General features: G+C 32.5%; 1 protein-coding gene across 2 annotated transcripts in view; it reads left to right on the forward strand.

Annotated features, from left to right (window-relative positions):
• Positions 1-3762, forward strand: part of LOC149536903 (uncharacterized) — a 60199-nt gene extending 56437 nt beyond the window's left edge. The window contains exons 6-9 of one of the 2 annotated variants that reach the window (XR_016357341.1): positions 52-1315; positions 1423-2139; positions 2325-2744; positions 2889-3762. Coding sequence is in view for 1 of the 2 variants with exons in the window: in XM_089805573.1 (XP_089661699.1) it covers positions 52-1311; positions 1423-2139; positions 2325-2744; positions 2889-3623 (3132 nt within the window). In the remaining variant the exon portion in view is untranslated. The remainder of the gene's footprint in view (positions 1-51; positions 1316-1422; positions 2140-2324; positions 2745-2888) is intronic. The other variant, XM_089805573.1, reaches the window with a different exon arrangement.
• The last annotated feature ends 8878 nt before the right edge of the window (positions 3763-12640 follow it).

Below are 12640 nucleotides of genomic sequence, written 5' to 3' on the forward strand. Positions count from 1 at the left end.
TCTTCATTTTAAAAAATGATGGTTATGTGACGTTTTGTTTTTTGTATGCAGCTTCCACCGAGTCTGAAGATCATCTGTCATCATGTACCAGATATGTATGCCCATTCCTTTGAAACACTTCCATTGCAAAATCTACGTTCTTTACAGAAATTTACTGTGAAAGCGAAGAAACTGGTGAAACTGCCAGAGGGATTTGGGCTCCCTGCATCTCTAGTAGATTTCCAGTTGAACTGTTGTGGGCAGCTACCAAAAAACATCAGTAATCTGGCTGCTCTTGAGCGTTTGATTCTGGATAAATGTGACTTGGAATCTTTGCCTCAAGGAATGGGAAAATTCAAGAAACTGAAGTATTTGAGCATGCAAAGCTGCACAAAGTTGGGTTCCCTGCCGGAAGAAGTTGGGCTGCTATCTTCAATTACTTGTCTGAGGCTATCGGGGTGCACCCTTCTCCAATATTTACCCGAAGACCTGGGAAACCTGAGTGCACTTGAACAACTGAGCCTGACAGACTGTGAGAATTTGAGGGAACTACCTCAACGCATTGGCAGTCTATCTTGTCTACAGACGTTGGACTTGACTGGATGCACCTCCTTGAAAATACTGCCAGAAAGCTTTGCAGAGCTTCCAATAGAGTCGCTCACTCTCCATTCACTGCTGAAATTAGAGTCGCTTCCGTCTTCTTTTGGAAACATGCCGTTTCTTTCTCACCTGGAATTGATATCATGCAACTCATTATCCAATCTCCCCAAAAGCTTTGTGTTATTGAAAAGTTTGAAAACATTAGAAATAAGGGACTGCAGCAACATCGTGGCGCTTCCAGAAGACTTTGGGAAGCTAAGTTTATTGAGTGAAATGACTGTGGACAATTGTCCGAAAATGCAGGAGTTGCCTCCTGGATTTCAAGCGCTGCCGGCCTTAGAAAAATTATACTTGTTCGACTGTAACAGCTTTGCGAGTCTTCCTTCAGGGTTCGGGGAGCTTGCATGCTTGCAGACCTTGTTCTTAAAGGGCTTGTTTATCTCGAGCCTTCCAGATGGATTCGGCAACCTCAAAAGATTAGCCACTTTAGTAATAAAATGGTGTTACAAACTAGAAACATTGTCAGATGATTTTGAAACTTTGCCATCTTTGTCTATGCTGAATTTGTCGAGATGTTATGAGTTGGACGGCGCAACAATGGATAAAATAATAAACTTACAGCATTGCGACTATGTAGATATTCAAGGAAGTGTTAGATTGATGGGGAGATGGAAAGAAATTCGGGAGGAGGACGATTATCCGATGGCCGTGATCACTGAAGACGATATTGTGGTAAGTGGAGGATCCGATCTTTACATGTTTATCTCATTGCAATTCTTCTCATATATATAAAATAGACATATATGACTCATCTTTCGTATCTGTTCTTTTCAATTCATGGAGTGGAAGCGGGCTGCGACTGGGGGCTTGCTGCGCGGGAAGTGCGTAGAGTGGGACAGCACTGCACAGGAATTGATAGAGCGGTCAACATCGACGTTATTCGAGGAGAATACGACAGTGGCCGTGATCGGCCTCCCTCTGCGCATGGAGTTTCACCATCATCATCTTCTACAACGACTCGTTGGGGCGGCCATGGAAAAAGCAAAGACGGACTCTACGAGTGGAAGGCTGAGGATTTTTTATGTGAAAAGAGTAAAGGGGGAGGGTGAAATGACAAAACAAGAGAAAGAAGAAGAAGAAGAATGTCTCCGACAAATTTTGAAGTTGGCGCCAAAAGGATCGTGTGGCATCGCTTCAACTGACCTCAGGCGCCATCATCTCATTACCTACATTTTCTTTGACCGTGGCGGTTACAAAGCTGACAACAAACTTGCCTGTTGCATGGCGAATGTAGTGGTGGATGATAAACAACACAAATTTGGGGATTTCATGCATAGATTTGGAGAGGATGACATTTCAGGAGAGGCCATATTCCAGGGTTCAGATAGCTCCTATAAAGAAGAAATAATTTCCAATAGAATTGGAGAATTCATAGAATCTATATGTTCAGGAAAGTCTTCTGAAACAGCTGGGCTGCCCAATGAAAGCAGGCTTACTGATTTTATTCGAATATTGAAGGAAAACAATGCACATCACCTCGTCGACGGTAGACTGAACGAGGTACGTTCATTGTATAATAATACTACAGAATTATTGTTTTCGTGTAAATATAGAAATCATAAATTTGAAGCAAAATGATAAATTCAATGTATAATATGACTGGAAACAAAACTTTTAGCTGCCTTTAAAATGAATGTTATACATTTGCACGATTCAGGTAATATGTTGTAGAACAAATGTTTCAGGTACCGTTGGATCAGCTAAAGGGCAACGTGGTAGGCATCTTCATGAGTGATCTAAATACGCCTGAGTATATAAAGTTAGAGCAGATATATAAAGAACTGAAATGTGAAGGCCACAATTTTGAAATGATCTGGATTCCTCTACTTAAAAATGAATTATATGGGCTTGGTACTTACACAAGGGCTATTCAGAAAATGAGCTGGACAGTTCTTCCCAATCCTAATATGGTTAAAGTGGAAAGGAAAAATCCAGTTTGCATTATTTTTGATGAAGAAGGAAATATTGCAAATCAAAATGCATTGTCTGCAATGATGTCATGGGGTGTAGAGGCCTTTCCATTCACCAAAAGCAAGGTTAATAAAATTGTATCTATCATGCATACTAAGTCAAGCTTGAGTTTTCTCTTCAATAAATCTAATCTGGTAAGATGTTATATTGACGTAATTAGTTTTTATTTTATTTTATTGGATTGTTATATGATTTTTTAAATAAATTACAATTTATTTGTTATATTATATATACCATCAAATTTTATTAATAAGAGTTATATTTCTTTATTATTACAGGTGAACACGGGAATAATAGAAAATAAATTGATTTTTCTTTATGCTGAGCCTCCAAGTTCAAAGCTCAAAATGAAATTCAGCTTAGAACAATCAAAACAAGTCCACAGAAATGTTCACATTATATATGTTGGCTCTCTTTTTGAAGAAGATTGTGATGTTGCAATGCTCAAAGATGTGTATGATGATGCTGTACAAGAAATGCATTGGCCCAAACTATCTTTTGAGGACATGGTAACCTTTTGGTATCGTTGCAAGTATTATTGTGAAGAAATTGATGGTAACTTAAATTTGATAAATAATGAGCTCAAATTACTTGCTGAGCTTCTATATATTGAAAAAAGATGGCTAGTTGTATTAGATAGCAATGGAGTGGTGACAAGAAGTGGATATGAAATGGTGAAAATGCTCTTCAAAATAAATGATGAGAAAATGGACGAGGTGGATGTCATAATAAGGAAGGAATTATTGGAAAGTTTATCATTAGGAAAATACAATCAAATGGTCAAAAAATATTTCAGAGATACAATCATAAACCATCCAAAACATTCAGAACATGATTTGACAATTGATAAAAGATCATTTATATCTTATTATTGTAACTCATGCCATTTTAGTAGAACAACTAAATGGGACCAAATGCGAAGGTATAGATGTGGCCAATGTGATTGGGATTTGTGTAGCCAATGTTGGGAGTTATTTGTAAAAGGAGAAGTACAAATTTGTCACCAAGAATAGGGATACTATAAAGTTTCTCCATTCGGACATTTTTCTTTATTGTAAAAGGAATTAGAACTTAGGTTTGTTCAAGTTTTATTTGACACCCATTTCTTGTATTACCCTTTTATATATGAGTAATATTTATGCATTTTCTTTATACTCGCTATGAATATTTATTTTTATTAGCAAAAATCCCAAGCCAATAATATTACATGCATTATAAATATTATTATTCATGTACTTCTATATGTTTTTATAACTTTGATCATAAATTTTAAAGTTTCACTATTACAATTTTTGAAGTTAATTAACAATTTTGTGAATATTATTATAAAAACTTCAAAATTTTAGTAAAATGTAAAGTTAAATAAAATATTTGGGAAAATCAAGATTTATCTATATTTTAGTACTTATTTAAAGATTTATATTTAAAATGATGTATTTTTTAGAAAAATAAGTTGATCTTATATGAATATTTTCTTTGGTTTTAGAAGATCCATGATAATAATTTTTGTTATATTACTATCTAAAATCCAGTCGTAATTATAATTATGAATTATTAACATTAAATAAATTAGTGTTAATACACATTCTAGATTCTAAAGTTCTTAGCAATAATATTTGATGTAAAAAATAATAAGTATTCTAGATTTTCAAATTTTCAAAATAGATAATTATAAATTCAAAACTATAAAATTAAGCTTTCATTTTTATTCAAAAATTGAAGGAAAATATTGTAGATCATCTCATCAGTCATAAAATACATCAAGCATGTTTATCGTATAATAAAACTATAGAAATATTGTTTTCATCTAAATATAAAAATTATAAATTTGAAACTAATTGACATGACTAGGAAAAAAATTGAGTTCCCTTCAAAATGAATGCCAAATGTTTGCAAGTCAAGAATTCAAATCTAAAGACCATACTCTCATATGGAAGGAAATGTGGTAGGCACCTTCATAAGTGATATAAATATACTTGGATATATAAATTTGTAATAGATTTATAAATAATTTAAATCTAAGACCATAATTTGAATTGATTTAGATGGCTCTCTTTAAAAATAAGTCCCATGAGCTTGGTATTTATACAAGATCTATTAAAAAAGGGAGCTATACAAATCTCTTTAATGCTTATGTGGTTAAAGTCGAAAGTAAAAAACCACTTTGCATTTTTTTTAATCACAAATGGAATATTAGAAAGCAAGATACATTGTCTACAATAATATCATGGGGAGTGGTTGTCTTTCCACTAACCCGAAACAAGGTTAATCAAATTGTCTCTAGCATGTACACTAAACCAATCTAAATTGCTCCCTTTAATGAACTAAATATAGTAATATGATATGTTGAATTTTATATTTGTTATGAATATTTCTTTATATTTATTTCATTTTCATATTTATAGGTGAGTAGAGGAATAATAGAAAATGATTAGCTTTTATATATGTTGAGCCTTGAAGTCTAAAGTGTAAAATGAAATAAAACTTACAAAAATTAGAAAGAGTTCATAAAAATGTTCAAATTATATAGTAGAATATCATTTTGAACAATAATGTGATATTAGAACACTCAAATATGTCTATGGAGATGTGGTACAAGAAATGCATTGGTTGAAACTCTCTTTTGAAGACATTCTAATTTCATGCTTTATGTTTGGGTCCTCACAATGTTACTTCCAACAAACTATTGAATTGTCTATGTTGATGCTATTGGTATAACCTACTCCAATTGCCAGTTTTTACTTGTACATTTTTCATGTGTATGGTAACTATATTTTACGATATGGTAATAGTATGACACTCACAAAAAAAGGTGATCATATGTTATTTGAAACTCCATATAGAAATATGTCTTTATTCACACATTAAATAAGCCCACCACTTCCAAGTGAATTGCACCCTTACACCTTCTCAACACTCCATCATAAAACAAGTACATCCATATAGTATAACACTAATAATCTCCTATACATTCATACAAATAAAATATTAAGAATATTTCCTTTGGATTATATCACTCAATGACATTGAAGATAGATAACATAGTATTACGTGTACTATATATTAATATAAAGATAAAACTTCACAAAGGTTAGTGGTGAATATAGTCAAATGATGGACTAAATTTCTGAGATTAGAATATTTGTATTACTTGATTTATGAAAATATTGCCTATATTACATCAAAGGTGTCTTTAACTAAAGGTTCAAAAAATTTAGAGGAACAAGTAGAATAGGGTGAGGGGTGACTCCCTCTAAAACTACAAAGTTCAAGATTAGGGAGGCTTTTGCACCTTTGAAAACTCCAATTGAAATTTGAAAATACATAATAAATATAAAACTACACTAGGAATTTTTTCAATACCAACTACGACCTTATAAAGGGCTCGAAGAAGTTTTACAAAGGGTCATAAATAGGTAGACATCTTCATTTATTATTTTTGCCCCATTTTATTTTATAACCAAGTTAATTAATTAAAGAACTTATATAGAATATTATTTAGATTTTGGTACCACTTAATTAATTAATTTAATTAAGTCACTTTATTAAAATTATAGGACATGTTATACTCCTCTTGGTCCAATGAATACTTGCCCTCTAACATTTTGTAAATTTCGTATCATCTAACAAGCCATGAGATAAAAAAACTATGTGTGCACACTGATAGCTATATCCACAAAAATATGCATGCTGCAACATAACTATGTATGCACATTTAGATATAGGCAATAAAAGTAAATATCCATCAAAATTATAATGCTCCACTTTTCAATATAAATACTTCCACATTGTGTCTACAATCATCAAAATTCTAGTAAATCCAATCATCAAACACATTGATTCTCGGATCCCAAACCTTCATGTTATCATAACAATGAACCTCTTTCAAAAACTGATGCTCTAGAGTCTCATAGCTCAAGTACAACTTATATTTTCCATGAGGAAGCCACTCACATGATAATATGGAAATTGTGCATGCCTCATGCCTAACCAAAGGGAATACCTAGATTATGCTTGTGTAAGGGATCAATAATAGAATCTACATCTTCATGAAGTTGATCATGTTGCCAATTTGGTGAGGTTATAAATTTTGATGTTGTCATTTATGGAAACATATGAGCTATATGTAATGAGAAAAATATGAATATAAAGTTATGGCATGTATACTTAGAAAATTGTCTAAGTGTTACATAATTTATTTGTCAAAATAGATGAAGTTTTGGTTAGTGTGGTTTTTAGAGGCTATACTAGCATGTGCACACTTGAGGACAAATAGTATATAGTATGATAAATCTACAGTAAAGATTGCAGGAATGTACAATTGATAAGGGCAGAGTTATGATGGATTGACTAGTTACAATAAAGTATGGCATAAAAGAGTATGTTAGATTGTGGTGACTGATCAAGAAAGTACTATAAATACTCAATTCTTTGGGGTAAAAACAAAATTTGGGCCCTATTTTATCATGATTTTGGGCCAACATGTAATTATTAATTATAACCCTAAAGCAGTTAAAATACTTGTATAAAAGGGCTTAGGGTTAGGGATTGTTTCATAAGGTGTGATGCAAAATTGGTTCTTACAGTGGTATTGAGCTGTAAGGGATTACAGATTGTAATCAGGTTGTAATCATTGGATCAAAAAAATATTGGACTTGCTATTTGGTGGATGTAGCCTAGGGATTGGGTGAACCACATTAAATCTTGGTGCCTTGTGTTCTTTTCTGTGTGATCTATTATTTTCTTTTATTGGTTATATTTGCATGTAATTGTTATTTCTATCTGTGGTTTAATCCTAATAGAGTATAATATAGAAATGGGTAATTTTGAGTCAAATTTTTTTATTATTTTATGAAATAATTACTAACTAATTAGGGACAACATCTTAGATGTTAACCCTAAGTCAACAAGAGTTAATATTGTACTTTGATAAATGTATTAAGGCATGAAGGTTGACTACATAGATATTTGATAATTAGCAAGGTATAAAGGAAGATTGCTAAATGTGAAGTTATGTGAAATGAAATGTGAGATAATGTGATATCGATGATGTGAATTATGAAGTGTGATAAGAGGAATGCAAATTGTGATAATTTTTTTTGATGAGAAATAAATATGGTATCAAATATTGAAGATATCAGCTACATTGCAAAAAGGATTTTGTATCTATCTCTTTGTATTGAAGAACTTCATTGTATATTGCATGGTTTGGCATTGGGCTCATCTTGCATACATTTTGTAATTGTACATAATAAATCCTAATAGGTTTGAGGCTTCTAAAAAGGCCTAGTCCTCTAACATGGACTGAGGCACTATACTGATGTGATAGACTCCTAATAGGGTCAATATCTTTCACAAGATACTTCTGATTAGTGGATCATTTTGTGACTACCATCCCTACTAGGGTTTTACCTTGGCCAGGGTTTCCCTAGTTTAAAAAATATGGTGTTATGAGTTCTCTTATTGCATGGTTATGTTTACTGGTCAACACAGTTAGTTTCTTATGCATGTTATAAAGTTGTTAAAGATATCAAAATTTGGAGTAAATTTTGTGAAATACTTATTCGCCCTTGATCTCACTATTTCCTCTTTATAAAAATTAGTATCTAGGAACACTTACTTAGAGAATGCTTAACATCTTGAGTAAGATCCCTATAGATATGGAATAGTTACAAAAGAACCTAGAAGAAGCTCTTGAGATGATTGATATTCTTATTGAAGAAAGAGATGCTTTGAAAGAAGTATATGAAGATGATAAAGACTTTAATGGAAAGTTGGAAGATAAGATAGATCATCTCAATACCATGAAAGAGCATAAAGCTCATAGAAAGGAAAGTGATGAAGTTTCAAGACTAAAGAAAGAAAATGAGACCCTGAAGCATGAACTTAAGACCATAGGTCTAAGCAGAGCTTGAAGGAGAACACTAGAAAAGTTAAATCAAAGTTAAGTCTAAGAATGTAGATTTAGTATCCAATCTTATTAAAGTGACATATGAGATTGAGTCTACCAAGTTGAAGTATGCAGAACATGAGAAGTATAACACTATTGTGAAAGGAAAGTTAACCTAGTCTAAGCAACAACTCAAGAAACTATATTCTAGCAGTGATAAGATTGATGAACACATGTCTTTTTAGAACCCTTCTTATGATAGGACTAGTCTTTGATATTTCATTGTAGAAAAGTTAGCTGATAAATCTAAATCTAGAAAGGAACCTAATCTTGAAAATCATTAGCCTATGCAAGAAAAAGTAGATCTGAATAAGATTGAGTCAAATCAATCAAATTATGCACTTAAGGAGATTGAACAATTTAAGAAACCTAAGTAAGTTGACGAGCCTAAACAACCTAAGAAAATTGAATCACCTAAAGAAGTGAGATATGAATTCAAAAGTAGATTGTAATGAAGCTGGTCATATGAAAAGGAATTGCATAGGTAAGTCATCTTAACATATTACTAATTTTTATTATTATATTTAGCATGGTACTAGTCATAGAGAAGTTAACTTTAAGAAACCTAAATTTGATAATAGTCATAGAAATTGTATAATGTCTAGAGGTATTAAGCATGTAGGAAGAAGATCTAACAAAGCAAACAATGGAATGAGAAGCAATAGTACCTATTGCAAGTGCAACAACTTCGAACATATTGTCAGAGAATGCAAAGCACCTGTTAACCAACCTAGACCCAAATTTGGAAATAATGCACCAGTATGCCAATTATATAACAACTTTGGTCATATAAATAAAATTGTAGAATGGACATGAGGAACAATTCAAGAAATTGAAATTTCAGAAAAAATGTGAACATGAATGTAAGGAGAAACAAGAGCACTAGTGATACCCAAAAAGATAGTATAAGAGAACTCTTAGTAATGTGGCAAAATAGGATAAGTTGGAATAGTATTAGAGTTTTCATTTGTGGCAACATATACTTTTTCTAAAGAAGATACCATGTATAGATGAAGATTCCATAGTTAAACATGGAAAATTGTCTAAGTATGAGATAGTTGTTCAGTAGAATAAAGACAACTTCGATGTGTATAGATGACATAAATATTATTGGAACATATGTAGTTGGGTACAAATAGTACAAAATGTCAGGATGATGTATGTAAGTGCGCAAGTCAATACACATAGTACAAAATGAGTTATGTACTAAACATTAGTAAAAGCAGGGTATAAAACATAACAAAGTATAACAGTAGAAGGGAAATTATAAGTTAATGAATTATTTTTGTTACAAAATAATTACTTGACTAATAAGGGATGAAATCCTAGTTGTTAATTCTAATAGAGAAAGATTTAATTTTGTATTTTTTCAAGCATGTTAAAGCTTGAAGGCCGACTAGACAGTTTTGTAAAATGTACAGCTATAAAGGAAAGATAGCAATATGTGAAGTTCTATGAATGTGGAAAGTGATATGAAAACTTGAATGCAAACTATATATGATACAAATTATGATGTATGATCAGAGGTGTGTGAAGAGTGGCAAAGAAAATATTAGATATTGAAGATATCAACATTGTAAAGAGGATTTTGTATCTATCTCTTTTTTGTATAAAGGAACTACATTGTATATTGCATGTTTGGGTAGTGGGCACATCTTGCACATATATTGTAATTGTATATATGAAATCCTAAAAGGGTTGGAATAACTCATAATTGGGTTGAAGTTTTTAATAGGATCTAGTCCTCTAACAAGGACCGAGACACTATATGTGTGTGTATGTATGTATGTATGTATGTATGTATGTAATAGACTCCTAACTCGGTCAACATCCTTAATAAGATACTTTTAATTAGTGGATCATTTTTTGGGTACCATCCCCACCAGGGTTTTCCCTTTGCTAGAGTTTCCCCAGTTTAAAAAATATGGTGTTATGATTCCTCTTTGTTCATGGTTATATTTACTATTCATCATTGTTATTTTACTTTCATATACATGTTACAAGGGAATTAATAATATCCAAATTTGGCAAAATTTTGTAGAATACTGATTCATCCCCCCTCTCAATATTTCTTATTTCTAACAATTGGTATTAGAGCACAATTAGTCTAAAGAGACCTAACAACTCGATTAAGATCCCTATGGATATGGAACAATTGTAGAAGAACCTAGAGGAAGCTCTTGAGCAAATTGATCTTCTTATTGAAGAAAGAGATTATTTGAAAGAAAGATATTAAGATGCAAAAGGCTACATTGGAAAATTGAAAGGCAAGATTGATCATATCAAATTTAGAAAGGAACCTAAAAATTAGACAATAGATAGTGATTCAGTATCTAAATTGAAGAAAGAAAAGGAGATTTTGAAATATGTGTTGAAGATCATTGAACTAAATCTAAGAGTGAAGAAACATGATAGCAATATTGAATCAGATCTAAAATTTAAAAATGTAGATCTAAGATCCCATCTTACAAAGGTGACATCTAAACTTGAACCTATCAAGATAGAGCATGCATAACTTGAGAAGTACAATACTTTTATGAAAGGAGAGTTGACCTACATTAAGAAACAATTAGAGAAGTTATATTCCAGGAGTGAGAAAATTGATGAACAACTATATTTTTAGAGGCCTTCCTATGATAAGACTAGTCTTGGAAATTTCATTGGAGAAAAGTTAGCAAAGAAATCTAAAGAAAGAAAGGAGTCAAATCTAGTTGTTGAAATTCCTAAACATAAGAATAATGACCAAGATAAGATTGAATCAAGCCAATCTAAAGATGCACCAAAAGAAGTTGAGCAAGACAGTTATCTTGAAAAAAGTGATGAATCTAAGTGAATAGAGCAAGTAGAATCATCTGAAGAGGTAACTTATGAATTCAAAGGTAGATACTTTATATGTAATAAAGTTGGTTGTATGAAGAGAAATTGTATAGGTAAGTCATTCAAACATATTACTAATTTCTATTGTTATAATTGTTTTGGTTCTTGTCATAAAGGAGTTGAATGTAGGGAACCTAAATTTGATAGTAATAATGGAAATAGGGAACAAAGAGTAACATTGTGTATTACAAGTGTAAAAAATTTTGACACATTGCTAGAAACTGTAAAGCACTAGTTAATTAGAATGGACCTGATCAAAGAAGAAGTACACCAATATGTCACTATGTAACAACTTTTTTCATATAGCAAGATTTTGCAAAATGAACATGAGGAACATAAAAAGGAATCCAAATTTTAGAAGGAACAATAACATAAATACCAGAAGGAATGATAGCAACAACAATAGTAAGAAAGATTTGTTGAGAGAACTATTGGATACAATTAAGTAATTGTGTATTGTCTTTGATGTTACACAAATGTCATATCAGTTATCAGACAGAGTCTACCGAGTTCTATCAACCAGGAAAATAGTTTACAGAGTCTACCGAGCTCAGTCGGTCAGTAAAAGCCTTTTGCAGTGTATACCGAGCGTTCCTGTATGTCACACGGTGAAGTTAGTGTTAACCGAGTTCACTCGGTAAGCTAAGGAAAGTTTTAGTTCTTACCGAGATCACTCGGGTATTAAAGGATTTTTGTAGCGAACGGTTAGTGTTAACCAAGTTCGCACGATAAGCTAAGGAAAGCTGAGTTTTCACCGAGCTCACTCGGTAGTCGAAGACAGCTTTTACCGAGTCCAGTCAGTTTTCAAAGGAAGTGGCAGGTTTACCGAATTCCCCGGTAATTGTAGTTTTTACCGAAGTTCTGCCGGTTAACACAGGAAGTTTTTTGTTCTGTATTGACCGAGCAGCGTCGGCCAGTGAAGAATTTTGTTTTTTAGTTCAAGCCGACTTTGGAATATGTTTCCTCAAGTTGGTTGGGCAAGCAGACTTTGGAATTGTTTTAACAAGTTGGTTGGGCCGACCTGGTATTATGAATAATATATAAAGAGGTGCTCAAGATGCAAAAAAAAAGAGAGAGAAAAAAAAGTATGTACGGATAGTGCAAGGAAGTGCAAGGAAGAGACTTGCGTGTGCCTAAGCAGAATTGAGCAGAGGGAAATCTTGGAGCTGCAGAGATATATTTGATCAGTAAGGATCTTGTGGA

Source organism: Cupressus sempervirens, chromosome 10, assembly GCF_028749045.1.
Source record: "Cupressus sempervirens isolate cs-2001-9-10 chromosome 10, ASM2874904v1, whole genome shotgun sequence".
NCBI lineage: Eukaryota > Viridiplantae > Streptophyta > Pinopsida > Cupressales > Cupressaceae > Cupressus > Cupressus sempervirens.